General features: G+C 41.5%; 1 protein-coding gene across 9 annotated transcripts in view; it reads left to right on the forward strand.

Moving 5' to 3' along the window:
* Positions 1-18,615, forward strand: part of MGA (MAX dimerization protein MGA) — a 63,221-nt gene that overhangs the window by 25,863 nt on the left and 18,743 nt on the right. For 4 of the 9 annotated variants that reach the window (XM_065686868.1, XM_065686867.1, XM_065686871.1 and 1 more), the window contains exons 8-18: positions 951-1,049; positions 2,765-3,411; positions 4,017-4,374; positions 4,822-5,045; positions 5,911-6,051; positions 6,450-6,525; positions 7,833-8,353; positions 9,829-10,126; positions 11,826-12,458; positions 13,043-13,339; positions 14,560-16,232. In XM_065686868.1, coding sequence (XP_065542940.1) covers positions 951-1,049; positions 2,765-3,411; positions 4,017-4,374; positions 4,822-5,045; positions 5,911-6,051; positions 6,450-6,525; positions 7,833-8,353; positions 9,829-10,126; positions 11,826-12,458; positions 13,043-13,339; positions 14,560-16,232 — 4,967 coding nt within the window. Of the gene's footprint in view, positions 1-950; positions 1,050-2,764; positions 3,412-4,016; positions 4,375-4,821; positions 5,046-5,910; positions 6,052-6,449; positions 6,688-7,832; positions 8,354-9,828; positions 10,127-11,825; positions 12,459-13,042; positions 13,340-14,559; positions 16,233-18,615 lie in introns of those variants that run through there. The other 5 variants (XM_065686870.1, XM_065686872.1, XM_065686873.1 and 2 more) reach the window with 5 other exon arrangements.

Genomic DNA, 18,615 nt, shown 5'->3' on the forward strand with positions numbered 1-18,615 from the left:
TGAGGCAGCACTTGGGGGTTAATCTGCAACTTCATCATCATTATTTATTACAAAACTGCTGACCAGTTGTGCTTTTTAAACTTACTCTGTATCCAAACAGTCTCATTGTACTGTGACTATGATTCGAATGCTGTTGGTCAATATTGTTTTTAGTAATAAACTGGTTGGACAAGGTATAGGGGTGTTTATCCTCCTACTTACCTCTTTCTCCTACTTTGATATTCTGTGTCTTCCGTATTCTGGTGCTTTTAGGAGCTAGTAAGGAGGCAGATGTATCTCAGCCTTTTTTCACTGCAGAAGAGGCAGATTCAATTCAGAAGACCTCCATCAGCTCAGTGTCAAATGCAGTTATTTCTAGCCCGGCAATATGTAAAACAACCACACAGGTCCCTGTTAGTATTTTTATGTTCTAGCTTAGTTTCCAGAGCTGATGGCTAACCTGGCAGAGATGTTGCTGTTCATCTTTTGTGATTGTTCCCTGTCTCTGCCCCTAATTGGTACTCATCTGAATCTGACAGAACAGCAAACATTAAATGAAGTTTCTACAGGTTTTACAAAAGTCAATGGCTCGTTTGAGGGGAGAGACTCAAATTATTTTCCTTGCTGAGCGAGGTGGTAGTGTCAGTTCAAAACCTGCCTGTTCCATTTTAGCCGTCTGAATAGCTGATTCACCCGTTTGAGTTTTGGAATCAACTGCTTGCACCATTGCTAAGAAGAATAAAACTGAAACCACAGGAGAAGACATCTTTTGTATAGGATAGCAGGTGCATGGGCATAGAGCAGAACTCTGCAGGAAGCTTGGCTCTGTTAAGTATTCTGTTAGTTTTGTTTATTCAGCCTTTTGATTTACCACTCTTCATCAGTCCCTGAAAAGGACTAAGAGAGTTTGCTAGGATATTGGTACAATCAAGCTTGGTTCATAAACTCAGGCTACCTTTCTTCTTTTCCAGATACCGGATTTCCTTTTGTTTCGAGGACAGGAAAGACAAATGATTTCACAAAAATCAAAGGCTGGCGAGGGAAGCTTCATGGTGCTTCTAGAAATGAAGGTAAAAAAGAGGTCAATTTGGCGATTGTGTCTTAAATAGAAGTATGAGGGTTTATATCAAAAATGTTGAATTTTTTTGTACTGCTTCCATGGTCAGAGTGGAGATTTACAAGGGAAGAGAGAAACCTACTCTGAGTAAGATAAAAATACCTGTGTTCTGTTTTACCCAGAAGGCTTGAGTGAAGATCAAAACTGTAAGAGTTTTGGGTTTGTTTCTCAGTTTTGAGTTTACTTGGAAGTATGGTAATCCCAGAAGTCTGTTGCCCCAGAGACCCTAATGAACTAGAGTAGTTTTCATTTTTAGGTGTTTTTTAATTCTATTCAGAGTGGGTATTCCTTACACAACTGATTACTTTGCCCTACTTCAGGGAGCAATGGATATTCAGCAATATGCCAATTTTTACTTTATATTTAGGTTAAATATTCATGATGTACTTTCTGTACATCTGTATTTTTCAATGTTGTGTTGGGTATTTCAGATGTGGTGTACTGGGTAGGCTGGGTATTCAGAACAAAGTACGTTGCATAGAAGCACTGCCTGTTGAAGACTTACTGGTTTTGTGAACAGATACTGTGTTGAGTCTGGCTGAGATGGGAGGTAATTTTCTCCATGGCAGCTAGAAAGGTGTTGATAACACACCTGTGTTTTGGCTGCTGCTGACAGTTGCTGGCACAGTGTCAAGGCTGTTACTTCCATGTTCTCCCCTCACCAGTAGGCTGAGGATGGGCAAGATCTTGGGAGGGGACATGGCCAGGACAGCTAACCCAGAGCGACCAAAGGGATATTCCATACTATGTGATGTCTACTCAGCAATAAAAGCTAAGGGACACACACATACATTCATTATTAGGGTGTTTGTGTTCTGAAGCACAAATAGAGGCTGGGCAGAGAACAGATTGAGAGCAGCCCTGAGGGGAAGGACTTGGGGGCCGGGGGGAGTTGGTTGATGAGAAGATCAACACAAACCAGCAGTGTTAAGGCAGGTGATTCTCCCTGCTACTCCGCTTTAGTGAGACCCCCCTGCAGTGTTCAGCTCTGGGGCCCCCAAGACAAGAGGAATGTGGACCTGTTGGAGCGAGTCCAGAGGAGGCCATAAAGATGATCAGACGACTGGAGCACCTCTCCTGTGAAGATGGGCTGAGTTGGCATTGCCCAGCTGAGACCTTATAGCAGCCTTCCAGTACCTAAAGGAAGCCTGCATGAAATCTGGAGAGGGACTTTTTAAAAAGGCACGAAGCGATGGGACAAGGGGGAATGGCTTTAAACTGAAAGAGGGGAGATTTATATTAGGTATTAGGAAACAGTTCTTTGTGCCAGTGTCTCACTACCCTCACAGTAGATTGCCCAGAGAAGCTGTGGCTGCCCCATCCCTGGCAGTGTTCAAGGCCAGGTTGGATGGGGCTTGGATCAACCTGCTTTAGTGGAAGGTGTCCCTGCCCATGGCAGAGGGTTGGAACTGGATGAGCTTTAAGGTCCCTTCCAACCCAAACCATTCTATGATTCTTTGATAACTGCTGTGTGTACTGAAGCCCTAATTCCTGGTTCAAACAGCTGAATGTTTCAGAATGGATTGTATTTGGCGTGCCTGTGTTGTACTCCTCAAAAAGAAGGGTAAATATTTTGTTAGAGAATTATTTACCTCTTCTATAATGTTGAATTTTATAAGATTTGTCAGTATGTTCTCTCAGGAGCTGTATTGCTCTTTATTTATTTAGGTGGCAGTTCAGAAGGTTCCTTGAAGAATCGCTCAGCGTTCTGTAGTGACAAGCTGGATGAGTATCTGGAAAATGAAGGGAAATTGATGGAAACGAGTATGGGATTTTCTTCTAGCGCTCCTGCTTCTCCTGTGGTGTATCAGCTTCCCACTAAGAGCACTAGCTATGTGCGAACACTCGACAGTGTCTTAAAGAAGCAGTCCACCACAATTCCTTCAACATCTTACACGTTCAAGCCTGTTCCTCTATCATCTACCTCTAGGAAGACAAAGTCTCAAAACAGACAGACATCTACAAACAGAGTAAAATCATCTTACAAGCCTATACTGCCTTCACCTTTTAGTGCAAAGCAGAAACAGAACACTTCGGCATTGGGGGAAAAGGCTGCCAAGTCTGCCTCAAATATCAGTGTGACTAACCAAGCAAGTGGTTTCATGATGTCACCTGTGGATGAAAACACACTTCCAAAACAGATTAGTTTGCGCCAAGCACCACAACAGCAACAAGCAGCTCGTCCACCAGGTTTGTCTAAATCTCAAGTGAAGTTAATGGACTTGGAAGACTGTGCTCTCTGGGATGGCAAACCACGGACATATATTACAGAAGAACGAGCAGACATCTCTTTGGCAACCCTGCTTACAGCTCAGGTAGATCTGTAACAGTTTCTTTCCTTTCCGTACTGCTGATTTTCCAGATCTGTCCACTTACTGATGTTGTGTATAGATGCAGAAAACAGGACCAAAGCTGCTAAGGAGCACGACAAAGCATGATGTTCCTTTGTGGTGTATTTGCAGTGAATGTTGAGAAGTGCTGACTTAGTAGTACATGGAAATATAATTATGATAGTAGCATGTTGGTCCAAATTATTAATAATATGAGTATCTCAGATTTTCACCATCAGCAATTCTGGTTAATACAGCTGCTGTTCATAGCTGCATTTCCTTACTATTTGTGTGTTGAACTAACAGCAAAAACATCCTGGTCACCTAATTTGGTTTTCACATGATAACTTCTGCTTTCTTCACATCCTGCTTCTTACCAAGATAGTTTAGCTGTCTCAAGCTGCCTCTCAGATGAATGCAGATGCCAATTCTCCTCTGTTCTGTTTGTTACAGCATAGGTGACAAATTTTCCAATTTTAACCATGTAGTTGGAGGAGTTACTCTAAATGAAGTTGGAATAGTAATTTTGCATACGTGTGATTTAATCTTCCTAAAATTTGAAGTGTCTGCTTCTTTACATCTTTTCTTAGGCTTCTCTCAAAAACAAACCTATCCACAAGATAATCAGACGACGAGCACCTCCTTGCAATAATGATTTCTGTCGACTGGGTTGTGTATGTGCCAGTCTGGCACTGGAGAAACGTCAGCCGACCCACTGCCGCAGGCCAGACTGCATGTTTGGTTGTACGTGCTTGAAGAGAAGAGTGGTGCTGGTGAAGGGAGGATCAAAACATAAGAGAATAATGAAAAAGGCTATGCGTGGAAGTCTTACGTTCTATGGAACACAAGAAGACCAGCAAGAGGATGAAGATGGGGAAGAAGAGGGTGATGGAGAAGAAGATGAGCTGAAGCAGAAAGATAAGAAGAAGAGAAAAAGGGTGGAATACAGTGAGTATTGCTGGGCAACAGTGATTACTTACAGCCTTGCAGAAATCACCTGTCTTGGTGGGCATTTCTATTAGGATGTAGTAGTGATGCCATTTCTAAATCCAGAAATTATGACTGAATTCCAAGAGACGTCTGCAACATCTGTTTTCATATAGCTGATTAGCAAGAAATAACACCTTCTCCTTTTATTTTAGCTTTTACTTACCTGATCAGCATTTTAGGCACTAAGTTGTTTGTTGTGATCCATTATCTTCAAAGAATAAGGATGTGAGATAATTACTGCTGTCACTGTTGGTAATCTTCAGTGTCATAGTGCTGTATTCTTCCTCTTTTACCAAGTATCTTGAGCTGTATATGCAATTGCTGTGTATAGTTGCATGGTTGCTAAGTGTTTCATTTATTTGTAAGTAAGTTGGGTTTTTTCTTTTTTTTTCTCTTTTTTTTCAGCTATTTGTGACTCTGAGCCAGAACAGCCTGTTAGAAATTGCCCATTGTGGGTGAAAGTAGAAGGTGAAGTAGATCCAGAGCCGATTTACATCCCAACGCCATCTGTTATTGAACCAGTTAAATCTGTGGTACCACCCAACCAAGAAGTCTTGCCTTCTAGTAAGCATAGGTCTTCCAGTGGAACGAAACCAGGCAGAGTCTATACTCCTAAGCCCAATCCAGTGGTAAGAGAGGAGATGTATTTGTTTTCCTTTGTATTGAAAACTAAACCACACACTGTCAAAAGCTGCTGCACTAGGCTGTTTTAGAAGAAATGTGAGATGAAAGCCTGAGACTAACTGCCCATAGGTGTGTTGATAAGCTAGGGTGAATTGACTGTATATAAGTCTTTAGCTATGTTTGTCATCTGTTGAGAATTACTGTGGCAAAATGCAGATGGTGAAAGGTGCTCATGGTTCACTAATGGCCTCATTTAAAACATGCTATAATATATGCTATTGGTGGCAAAATGATTGCTGTTCCTGTAATGTTTGTGTAAGTTATTAAGCTACATTATGCAGCCAAGTAATGAATTATTTGGCAGGGGAGGGGATACAGACACAGTGATCAGTGTAGCTCTGGAGTCTCTTTTTTTTGTCCTTTTTTGAGGTTTCACAGCCAGTGTTGGAAGAATATGCCTTTGCCTCTTCCCTCACCTTAGTGTGTAACAAAAGCAACAGCAATAGAGTTGAGTCTCAACTTGCCAGAGTTGCTATTTAACATATACCAGATAAAGTCAAACAATGCATGACGGCTGGGACTTGTTTCCCCACTTAAAATAGTATCTGAACAGGTTTGGGTTTTGGGGATGGTGTTCTATTTCATTCCTCTCATCCCCAGAACGTAATTTAGAAGCAAGATACATACTGGGCTATGTGATACTAAGAGGGCAGATTCAGCTTTAAATGCTAGTCTTTTGTTTTGACAGTTACTATTAAAGTGTTAATGCTGAAGTCTTGCTAGGAAGCAAAACTGTTTCATGAATCTAATGTGCATCTAGAACAGAGAGGTTTCTTTCTCTCTTTTTTAATTTCTTTTCTTTCTTGGTAGATTCGAGAGGAGGACAAGGATCCTGTCTACTTATACTTCGAAAGTATGATGACCTGTGCAAGGGTCCGAGTGTATGAACGCAAGAGAGAGGAGAAAAAGCAACAAAAAGACAAAAGTGATTCCAAGAGTCCTAGAGTGAAGGTAAGAAGTCACACTGGAAGTAGCATGTGTCATAGAACAGGCAGAAATATTGAAAATGTTGAAGTGATATTTATCTGAGAAATTCCTATGTGATATGACATACATTTGATGGTGATAGGGCTGTGGAGCCTGTCACCTAGCAGTGCTGGTAAACTTTTACCCTGTTAATGTGATAGAAATTGTCTTGTCTGTGGAAATTCCTGGTTGCCAAGTGCATTATCATGTAGGAGTTAAACCAGCTCTTTTCTCAATCAACATTTAAGATGAAACTTCTAGTACTGTCAACATTGGCATGTTGTCTGATTCGGGGTGGTGGTATGCTGGACTGGTTTATTTTGTGATGTGGAAAAGAGGTCCAGAGGATGATTTTTTTTTTTTCTTGCATTTCTTTCCTCTAGCAAGAGCCTGAACCAGACCCTCAGCCTCCTGAGAAAGCAACCTGTGAGGCAGACAAAGACACTGATAAATCAGGAGGTAAGAGCTGAGTCTTGAGTATAATTCGACCTTTTGGTAGTTCCACATTTTTGTGGGGTTTTGGTAATGGCTTTATTTTTTATAAGGAAGTTTCAGCTACTGGTAAAAAGTCCGTTTTCTGGGGGAGTTGTTATGGTTGTCAATAAAAACCTCATGATGTGATTTCAGTTTCCTGTTTTCTTAAGCAGTTGTGTGTGTGATGTGGGAGATACAGCAGTCTAAATATCCAGTTCTCACTGTTACTCGAAGGTTAAAATGACCAGTGTTACAGTAGCTTCTTTAGCAATAAAAACCAATATTGCACAGCAGACTTGTCTTCATGAGTGATAATTAGATACTTGGGAAGGAATGGAGATCACTGGCTTTGGTTTGTCTCAATTTCTTTTTTTTCCCCTCCTTACTATTACTTTGTTGTTACTGAATAATAAATGTGCAAGTAGTGCTGTGAGGATGGGATCCTTAGAACCATATGCGACAAGGAAGCACTTGTACTTTGTTTGCAGTTGTTTGCTGTTGAATTCTAGTTCAAGTTGGAAGGTTGACGTTTTGTTACATTATATATACCAAGTTTGAGGGTTTAGTTCATAAAGAAGTAGGCTAGACATCTGTGTTCTCCTGAAGCATCCCAAATCACGCTATGGAATTTAAAATGAGATACACTAGAATTAATGAAATATAGGTACTTTTTGGAGCTGAATTTTATCACTGCTTAATGTGTACAACAGCACACTCTACATTTAAGGATGGGAATGGAAAAATAATACAACTAGTTGAAAATGCTCGTGAATTGGTAGGTGAAATTAAAATGGCCAGGACACAGGGCTCAACATCCTTGCAGTTTTGCAAAAAGTGACGTTGGATCTCTGACAACAAAAGGTCATGCTTCTCTTTACACATCTTCTGAAAAAGCCACTTCTGCTAGCAGCATGTTTGCCCCTCATGCCATTCTGAGACACTGGTCCTTTTCTGACTCCAAAGTGCCATCTCTCAAGTAACCAGTGATGCTTTCTACTGCATGTTGGTGTTGCTTGGAGGTCTTTCATCCATGTACTGAAACAACCCAGCTTTGTTTAGCTTGTGATGCAATGGCTGCAGGGAATGAACTGAGAAATAGTTACATTAGGTTTGAAGTGAGTTTTTGATTGCTTGTGAAGCTCTGCAGGGGGAAGTGATGTTTTGAACAGGTCTTTTACTTGTTGCCCTGCAGCTGAGACAAGGGTGGAGGTGTGGGCAGAATAAAACTGTTTGAATATCCAGGTGATTAAAATGCCACAGTATTGCAGAAACCTATTTCAATTCTTCCTCAGAGAAAAGCTGGTGTTCTTCCCGTAGCGAGGGGGACTCTTCCTCCACCTCCTATGTTCATCACACCACTCCAGGTGGAGCAGCCAAACTTATCGAGATTATCTCTGACTGCAATTTGGAGGAAGATCACAATAACATCTTGACCATCTTATCACAGCAAATCAACAATAAGGCGCCACAGTGCCTCAAAGTGGGTAGCTTCACTATCGAATTGGCTTCAGAACCCAAGGCTGAGGATGAGAACCGCACTCCTGTCTACTCCTCCAGAATGAAGATTTCAGTGCCATCCTACCAGGAGAAGGATGAGAAACCTGAGATACCTGTCTTGGAGACTCCTGATAGTGGAGAGCCGTCATGCAAAAGCCCAGAAAACTTAAAGGTCTTTGAGGGAGAGCCAGTGAACAAACTGGAGGAGAACTTGCATGGGGGAAAAGGCTTGCCTTTTTATGCAGGGGTTTCTCCTGCGGGAAAGATGATCGTCCACAGTTGCAAAGCTAATATGAGCCCCTTGGGCTTGATTCAGGTGGGTCCCTCTGCCTTTACTGTGGAGATTAGATTCAGTTTCATCCAGTATCCCACAACTTCTTGAAGGGGAGAACACTCTTTGATTTGTCTACCTAGTCTTGCCTGTCCAGACAAGGATTCTTAGTATTTGGTGGTATTCCTGCCTCTCCATAAACCTGTCCCTTTCAGGATAGACTCAATAACAGGAAATCTGATTGAAAGACTGAAAGCTGATGGTTTAACTTGTCCTTTCGGCCATTTGGGTCTTGGTGGCTCAGTTACAGGATCTCTCTCAGGATCTTTTTGGTGTTTTGGGGAAACTCCCTGCAGATGCATTTGGCAGATGATAACCTAAATGAGTGGTGGGTAGGGAGCACAGAAAGCATCTTTTCTGAGGAAGCGTACACTGGGACAAAACTTTAAAATGAAATTGTAAGCGTTAAACTCCGTTTTGCTACAGCTTACTGTTAACATTCACTAATAGTCTGCCTTATGTTTGCAGAATAGATGTTGTTCATCAAGAGAATTCATAATTCTAAGTTTAGCGAGTCCTTTCTCTGCAGTTTCATGCTGCCAACTTGGTCTTATGAATTGGTGGTAGGAACTGTAGGCCTAGGATGAAGATCTTTTTCAGTCAGAGGTGTTTGTGGTTATAGTAATACCACTTTCAGGAAAGGCACATAAACGAGGAAATCAGAGTAATGTTTATTTTCATGGCACTTTGCAGATATGGCACCCTTAGAGAAGCTAATGGAGAGGAGAAAAATGTGGGGGAGATTTCTTTTATGAAAAGTCGATCAGTAAAAAGAGTCAAGACCTTGTTTAGTCCTGTGTTTAAATACATTTGGCTTCTAGAAGGTATTATCAAACAACCTGAAAGTAAAGTGCAACACTACCAAAGCATCCCATTGACCACTAGGCAGAAAATCTGAAGTTTAGAAAGGTGCTCTGTTTTCTGCTGTCCCATGCAAGCAGTTACAACTGCAACTTTGAGTGTGAAGTTTGTCAACTCACCACACCTTAATTACAGTATCAGTGACAGTACAGATAAGAAGAAAGCTCGTAAGGCTTTTACAAGCTTTTTTAGAGTTTTGTCCCAATGTATCTGACATAAGTATTCTTTCTTGTGTAATGAAAAATTTTACCTGATATTGTCCTTGAATTTGGCAACCCATATTTATTTAGGACCATAGTGTAAGTAAGGGACAGGAAAACTTAAGTGCTAGCTTCATTCCATCTAATTTCAGTGATTTCACATCCTCCTTTGGAGTCTGTGGTTCTGTGTGGGAGTCTGAGTAGCATCTAAAACTTTGTGTTATAAAGATACGACAGAGTTGTCTGAAGTTCTCCCCAGCAATAAGGAGATTAGGAATTCCCGTTCTGAACTGCAGTGCTTTTTTAAAGACACTTAGAAGTCCCATGGAATGAAACACCTCTCCAGAGGTGGTGAATTAGCATTCTTTTCACAAAATTTCCCTTTTCCACTTTTTTCAGGTTAATGATAAAAGGTTTCCTCAGGCCAAACTGCTTTTGGGACAGATGGGGGCATTACATCCTGCCAGTCGGCTAGCAGCTTATATCACAGGCAGGCTGCGACACACAGTACTTGGTATCTCAGCCCTCAGTACTGTGATCTCCAAGGTAGATTCCACTGCTAAAGCAGCTGCTTCTGGGACACCATCAGTCCAGGTGCCCACAACATCAACTCCCAAAACTACATCTTCCACCAGCACTACTTCAACCCCCACTGTGACGACTCTGAAAACCCATGTCCCAGCACAGAGACAGATAGGTAGGTTGGAACTTCTTACTGTGTTTTAAATTGCGTGAAGCTGTAGTAAAAAGCGAGTGTATCCAGCATTGCTGTTGATTTCTGTGCACCAGTGTGTGCTGCCTTTGGCTGCATTGCCTACCTAAACTGCCTCTGCAATAAATAACCTCTTTAAAGCAGAAAGTTTTATTTTGGCTTCAGGATGAGATTACAGATGTTGACTATTAGTTATTTTATTAATGCTTCTAGAGCATTTTTCAAGAGACAAGGAAGGAGTGGATGGAGACACACTGAATGTTAAGCTTGGACTTTTGTTCTGAGTTTCCTTACTATGATTTTTAACTGTTTTTCATCAAACATCAGTTTAAATGATTAAAGGATTACGCTAATCTCTGGTTCTTCGCTGTTAGTTTTTCTGATGATGTTGAACTTACAATAATTGGGATTCTTACGACCACAAAATGCGTGAAGCAGCAGTGAAAGACAGGATGGTCCAAATCTGGATTAGTGAAGCAACAGGTGTGCAGCCAATAACCACACCAGCCTGTAATCTCCTTGGATTTCACAAGCTAAACAGGGTTGGATTTAAGCAGCACTTTGAGTATCAGAAGAAGCATGTGGTACTTGAATGTGAATTGGTACTGAAATGGTTACCCCAGCATGGCAAGAGAGGAAGTTGCCTTTAACTATTACATTTTTGCATGAGTTTCAGAAAACATATATTAAAATATCTAGCACCCATCCACATACTCCCAAAGTTATTTAAGGATCTGAAGAAGCTTTGCAAGAGAAGAGGATGTTACCTGTGTCCTGGCAAAACTCTAGTTTCTGATGTTTTGTTTCTTCCTACCTAAATTTTCGTTGCCATGTAAATGGGTGTGTTGTTTCTCTTGTCCTGTAATAAAACTTCTTGTTCTATGTGTTTATGCCATACTGTTGAAGAGCTGGCTATGTTTCATTGATGGGTGAAGTGACTGTTGCATCTGTGATTTAAATGTTCTGGCATATTCTTGGTTAAAAATGCTATATGCATCAATAACTGGTATTTTAAGTTGGGCTTGTTCCATAATCTCTGCTGTTGTACTCACCTGTAGGCATCTGGAGTTGTGTAGCTGCAGTATTCTAATCTCTTGGAGAGCAAGGGATATGGGGAAGGATCTTCCCAATGGTCATTGCTTCCCATTGATCAAATTTGTCCCATCCAGTCTTCAGTTGCATGAATGTTGCTGCAGTGAGAAGGGGACATGGCAAACTCTTTCTCTCTTTCTCACCTCTTACGCCATGGCTGTGTAAGATGTGGATATAGTAGAAGGGGAATGAAAACCAAGAAGGAGTGAGAAGAGGAAGATCACACAAGCTGTTACAGGAAGAATTTGAGGCTTAGAAAATAGTTTTGGGCCCATTATTTTGTGTTATTTAGGTGTTTGATTTCCTGTGCTGTAATTAGGATTGTCTGTTTCATGATAAAGAACAGCCCCTCAAGACCCGATTCTTTGTGTGGCCAGGAAGAATGCAACAAAAAGCTATAGAGGTGTGGAATAAAGCAGACTTAATTCTAATATGTGAGGCATGTTCAGGACTGCCATAAAGGTTTCAATTTAATGACAAAGGTACAAAGGAAGCGGAGGCTCACTTGCATGCTGAAGTTACAGTTGTAGCACCTCATGAAAGGCAAAGAGGAAATCTATCACTATTTTGACCTGCAAGTTTTTATTTGCAGCTGCCCGACCCTCACCCGGTGGTGTGTTCGCACAGTTTGTGATGAACAAAGCCGGAGCTCTGCAGCAGAAGGTTCCCGGAGTGAGCACACGCCAGCCTGTGTCAGGGCCACAGAAGTTCAGTATCAAGCCTACACCAATAATGGTTGTCACTCCTGTGGTTCCCTCAAGGCTATCTGCAGCTCAGTGCACAGTCTCTCCTGGGGTCACTACAGTCACCACCACTTCACCAGTTATTGTGGAAAGTATCAGTGCAGCAGCATCTTCTGTGACCACTCCTGGCCAAATGAGAGCTAATGAACCTGCCTGCTCTCCTGCAATTACAGTCACAGCTGTTCCTGCATCATCTGGAATCGACATCTTTACTACTCCCTCATCCACCACACCAAATGCCACTGTGAACATAGGAAAAGCAACGGGGACTGTTGTACCAGCAACAACCACATCACTCCCTAAAACTGTAGTAACAACACCAACTGTTACTTGTCCTGTTGTCACAACGTCCACTGCTACAGTTGTACTAACAACAGCTGTGACAGCTGCATCTGTGGTGACCACACCAACTTGCTCTGCTGGCTCTGTTCCGATTATACTGTCAGGAGTTAGTTCGAGTCCTTCACTGACTCCAAAAAAAGGTAAGACTTAGGTGCTTTGGGCTAATGCAAACACTTCAGGTTTTTATTCTGCCTCCTTTGTATCTGCAATACAGTCTGCAACTGTAGAGCCCAATTCAGTTATAGATTCACTTGCCTCACCCTTCTTTCCAAACTAGGGTAAGAAATGTAATCTCTCTAAGTTGCTTGTGTTACTCCTGAGCCAGTAGAGGAAGGAAAAAAAAAGCAGGTATCCGGTCAGTGACTGCTATGAAATGAGCTGGAAGTTTCACATCATTTGTTAGCCCGTAGAAAAGTATAGCACAATTATGACTGCTTAGAATTGCATGGCTGGCAGTCCAGGAAGCAGGTATGGAATTGCTCTTGTTAACACGGAAGTCTTCCAAGTCATAGTTGAGAAATGTCAGTGGAACTGCATGAAAAGACTCTTCTGGCCTTGTTGGTTCTATGTGTGTTCTGTGAATGAAAGAGGGGAAAAAAAATGAAGTCAAGCAGATTTAAAGAGATGCCGTTGTTTCTAAAACACTTGTGCCTGTTTTCACTGAGGATAGTGCCTGATTTATAGGCTGTTCTCTGACTTTTTTATATAACTTCAAATTTTTCAGAAGATGCTACCGCACAAGGTATAAACAAGACTTCCCAGATGTCTCCTGGAGCAGAGAAGCGTGTAGGACCTCGATTGCTGCTGATTCCAGTGCATCAGACATCTCCCGCTTTGCGACCGCTGAACAGCATGCAGCTTGCTCAGAGGCAGAGGATGGTCCTTCAGCCTCTCAGGAACCCTGGTGGTATGAACCTGTTCAGACATCCTAATGGGCAGATAATTCAGCTTGTCCCCCTGCAACAGTTTCGAGCTACAGGTGCCCAAACCAGTGTGCAGCCGGTGATGTTCCGCAATCCAGGTACGAAGTTCAGTGTTTCTTGACTGACAAATGAATTACCTAGAAACTAGCACTGTAGTAAATGCTCCATCCATGATGCTTGTTTCCCCTGCTGGAAGTAATTGAAGAGGGTCTAATTTGATTCTGCATGAATAAAGGAAGAGCATATGAAATGCAACTTAAACACCATGTGACTAAAATACAGAAAGTGCAGTTAATAGCTAAGTCACCAGAATTTGGGAGTTCTGTGCAGCAAGTGAAAGAGCCTCTGTGTGTGCGTGTGTGTGTGAATGGAGCCATGTCCATTGTACTGTTGTAACTTAAGTTCTGTTGATCTGGTGATTCAGAACTAATTCTTGTTGAAGATGCTATTTAAAAGAATGAGCTGCTGTTACCTATGTCTCATTCATAGAATCACAGATCTGCTGCTCTATTTTTGTTTGGTTTGCATGTTTGTTCGTGCTTTTACAGATCAGATGTTACAGTACAGTAGGAAATCATTGGGATTTTGCCTCTTTAGAGTGTGAGAAGAAAGATAAGTTTGATTTTCAGCTGATTGTAGTGCACAGTTTATAAAGAAGCATCTTGAGGAGAGGGAGGCCAAGTGGTGCTGAAAACAGAGAGGTGAGAGCAAGCATAGTACAGGACAAAATGGGGTTGGGAGTAATCCTGTGCCTTAGTTGAGGTTTGAACATGGAGTGTGTGAAAGAATCAGTCATAACGTTCGTTGACTTCCTTTCTGGTTTGGGGCTTTGGCTGTACAAGAGAAACTAATTGCCAGTGGTGGTATTTTTGTTCATGTTTTATGGAGTTCTGAAATGCCACAGAAGAATTCAGTAAGGAAAAAGGTATAATTGTGTCATCTTGTCAAGGTTTTTCTTTGTGGAAGTATTGGCAGGGAGGGGAGATAGAGCTGTGGTGTTTGTGGATTTTTTTCTTATCTTCATTTTCCTGTTTTTCAGTAAATGGGAATGCAGACAACTACCTAAATGTAATGCCTTTTTTGATTAGAAAACTTCATGCTAGAGCTTACCATTGAATCTCTTCATTTTAGAGTAGCCACCTCATGTATTTTACTGGGATGTTCCGTCTGAAAATGAAGCGGTTTATATGTCTGTGCAGTACCAGCTCTTTCATCCCTGAGAATACTGTCTGCTTCTAATACAGCATCAATACTAAAACTAAAAGGAAGTAAAAAATGCTTTGAGGAAATATTAGTTGATGTTTTGTTTTCTTCACAGGCTCTGTTGTAGGAATTCGGTTACCTGCACCTTCTAAGCCTCCTGAGTCACCTGCATCTCCCACTTCCTCTGTGTCTTCCACTTCTCCTGCCCCAAACTCAGCTGCACAAACTGCAATACCCAAGTTATCCCCTACGTCTAACCTAGCTACGCAAGCATCTTCTCTACTTCCTTCAGTACCAAGTTTTGTGTCACAGGCAGGCACCCTGACTCTGAGGATCGCTCCTACTGCTGGCAGTGTGACAAATCAGACAGCCTCTGAATCTAAAATACCCTGCAGCTCAGGTGGTCTGCCAGCTACCACTGCTAATCTCATACCTTTACAATCCGGTAGTTTTGCTTTACTTCAGCTCCCAGGACAGAAGACTGTGCCAAACTCCATTCTGAACCATTTTGCATCTCTTCAGTTGAAGAAGAATTACAGGAAAATATGCAAGAAAGAGGAGCCGGATGTTGCTCAGCAGAAGGAGAATGAGAAGGCTTCGCGCTCAGATGACGCTGTGGAGTCTGAGTTCACAGTGTCTGATAGGAAACAAGAAGAAAATGAGTTGTCAATTAACCAGTCAAATAATGTTGAAGAGACAGCATCTGGCACAGTTGCACCTGATAGAAATTCCACTGCATTAGAGGTGGTGGAGAAGGACTCAAAGGTGCTAGAGAGTTCTTGTGATGATAGCACTTCTTCTCAGCAAGATGTTTCCACAGATGTCATATCATCTGACCACTCGTACATCAGCGAGAAGCCAAATGATGAGGAAGAAAAAGAGGCTTTTGAGGAAAAAGAGGACTCTCTCACTTCTGAAACTGTAGTGAAGGCTTTCTCAACTAATTCTGAAGCTGTTTGTGGGTCATCAGATCAGTCTCTAGCTGCTCCTCTGGATAATGCACATCAACAGAGTCTTGAGAATCAGGAGAGCGCACAGTTGAAGAACCATGTGAATGAACAAACATGTTCTGAACAGGAAGAGAAACCAGTAAAAGAGGAGGAAGGAGATGGATGCACACAGATGAAAGAGGACAAGGCAAGTTCTGAGCAGTCACAGAGTCAACAGGAGCAAGCTACACAGCTGGAGAACAAGGAACAGAATGAGACTGAACCGTCTCAGGACAAAGAAGAATGCCAGGGTGATGCTGTGGAGCCAGATATGGAAAGGAAGGACAACAGGGACTCTGCAGAAGCAGAAAGTGTAGAGGAGAAATCAGGGAGTAAATGTGATACCAGTTCTGCAAAAGAGCAGGATGATGCTTCAGAAGAAGAGCATACAGTCAGTACCAAGGAAGGCAAAGCAAATGTTGCTGGGCAAGGAGGCAGTAGCAACAAAGAACAAGCCCCTTTTGATTCTCAGGAAGAACTGAAAACGGGTCATGATATTGTAACACATGTCAACAGTTCTTGGAGCAAAATATCCAGCATTGTACCACCTTTAGAAAATAAAAGTGAGGTGGATAACAAAGCTGATACCTCTGAGAAAAGTGACTTCCTGACACCAGAAGAGAAGACACAGGAACTTCGGCATCCCAAAATGCCCACTCTTGGTATCACTGCTGATGGTATGGAAGAGGAAGAAGATGATGATGATGAAGAGGATGAAAAAACGGATGATTCGGCTGATGAGATGCTGGATGGTGCTTCTGACTTCCCAAGTGAAGAGGAAATAGATGTTGAGAAAGTGGTAAGCATTTCACTATTTCTGAAGGTCATTTATATATTTGAATTGACCAACTAACGTGTCACAAGCCATGGATTTGGAAGACCCAGTGTGATCTTTTTGTTCTGGACTTCAGTTTCTTTAGAAAGTCTGGATCAGGGTTCCATGTGGAAATGTCTTCTGTTTCTTCTTAGTCGTATGCTTTTATTACAGGTAGCATTGTAGTGGCCTTGTAGAAATCATCTGGTTTTCAGATAAAAGGAGTTCTATCGAGCAAGCTGTAACAGAACCATTGCATGTTTATTTACTGAAGCAGCTTGGTTCCTTGTAACATGACTTTAAATCCTAAAATGTAGTAGCCCGTCTAGTGTTTCTGTTAGTTTAAGCTGCTTCCTTCCACTTCATCTTTATAGCCTTTAGTTAGAATTCACGAAGGAATGTTTGAATCTGTCCTTAAATTCCTCTTGACATTTAGAGATACATTCAAGTAGTGCTTGGAAGCTGTCATTCCATATGCGATAGAAAGCAAATTGCTTTGGAAGTCACAAAATGAGAGTAAAACATTGTGTTTAAGTATAGTTAAAGTATGTTTAGACTTTGATGCTCATAGAATGTCCATCAAATTCCACCTAGAAATTAAAAGGAAATCGCACATGTAACTCCTTGATGTGCTTTTGAGATAACTATATGTGATACATCAAAAAAAAGTGCATTGTTACTTAAAATTTATGAAGTTGTGGTTTTGTCAGTCAGTCAAGTAGCTGTAGGAAATAACATAGTGCTTTCTTGGGGTGAGATAAAAGTGGGAAGAGATTAAACTGGAGAAGAATTGACGTACAAAGAAAGAAGAGATTATGTTAGCGTATTCAGGGCTTTGAAAGTATATAGTTCTTGTAGCTCTCTTAATGTCGTCCTCTCACAGTTGAAAACCAAATTAGACTTCTTTTTCTTCTAACCGTATCCAGATTAACTCTGTTAAGGCAGGAACTTGGGCTCATAGAGAACCTATTTAATTTCCAGAAAAACTGACTAATCAGTTGATATTGCAGCTTGCTATTCTGAGGCAAGATGATAGCGTCTCAGCTGCACAAAGGTGAGGAAACTGAAAGCAGATGTAACTTTAAAGTTCTTTCAGGCTGAAAACTGAGCTGTCACTGTCTTGTCTTTAGTCAGACAGTGATGGTTTGGTAACTCCTGTGTCCTTCAGTATCTTCAGCAGAGTGATCATCAAGTTTTGAGAACCGTGGTTAATTTGTGCCTGATGCTAGATAAGCTTTCTGTACAAGGTAGTCTAGTCTAATGTCTAGGTCACAGAGTAGCCTGTTATCAGCGTTGTTGTGTTCTTTTGTGCTGCAAAAGGGTAATGAAGTGAAAAAATAGAGATGACAAGAAATGGTTGTTTTGGGAGAAACTCCCTGTACAGGTTTTGACTAGTACGGTTTGGTAAGCCATGTAAGGGTACGTGTTTGCCATCAGCTCACACAGACATGAGTAAGCTGGCTTTGGTTCTAGAGCAGTAAAGCTGAGGAATGAGATTTCAGGGTGCTGTAAAAACGTGTCTGGAGTTTGGGTGAGTTCTTTGTTTGTTAGTCTGTGCTGCCTGCACATAAAGTTAGCATGTCAGTGCCTAAGGAGAATTCAGTTTTAAATCTAAGTATGGAAGTCTGTTATTTTTCACTAGGGATGTACTCTTTTATCAGCATAGTGCTTGCAATCAGGCTGCACTGGTATTGTTTGTCAGACTGGCTGAAGTCAATCAGATGTGAACAGACTACTAGAGGAAGTTTATCTGTTTCATTAAGCTAGTGAAAACATAGAGCGAAGTGTACATGTATGTCCAAGAATACTTCTGTTTAGTGGCAGTACTAATGACAGCTCTTTTCAGTACTAGTTTGGAATATGGACTGGGTTTAGTTGCTCAGGGAATACCCATTGAAAACCCCATTGAGAGTCACTTTCTACCTACGTGTAGAAGCTATTTGTGTCTGCTTTTTAGTACATTTGCCCGCGTTGGTTCTCATTGCAGTAATGACTTTACTGTTCTTAATTTTGCGTATCAATGATCTTCAGATTACCTTCTTACCTTGTGCTGACTTTGTGTGCTTGATTTATGAGACTCTTGTAGATATCTCCTCTACTCAATGAAAAGAGAGAAGCTTCCTTAGATGGTCTCTTGTTCTTTTGTATTTCCTACCCTGAAGTGCATCAAGAGAAGCTTAGGAATATTGATCGTTGTGGGTTTGGTGATACAAGTAAAACCTTCTGAGATACCTTGTTAAGCAAACTAATCAATATCAAGACTTGTTGTCTGAACAAATCCGCGTGCCATGGTCTGGGATGTGATGTTAAACTCTTGATCTCCAAAGCATGGTGATTGCACACAGAATTCCTGTTGAGAATGACTGTT

This window comes from Lathamus discolor, chromosome 6 (assembly GCF_037157495.1).
Source record: "Lathamus discolor isolate bLatDis1 chromosome 6, bLatDis1.hap1, whole genome shotgun sequence".
Classification (NCBI taxonomy): Eukaryota; Metazoa; Chordata; class Aves; order Psittaciformes; family Psittacidae; genus Lathamus; species Lathamus discolor.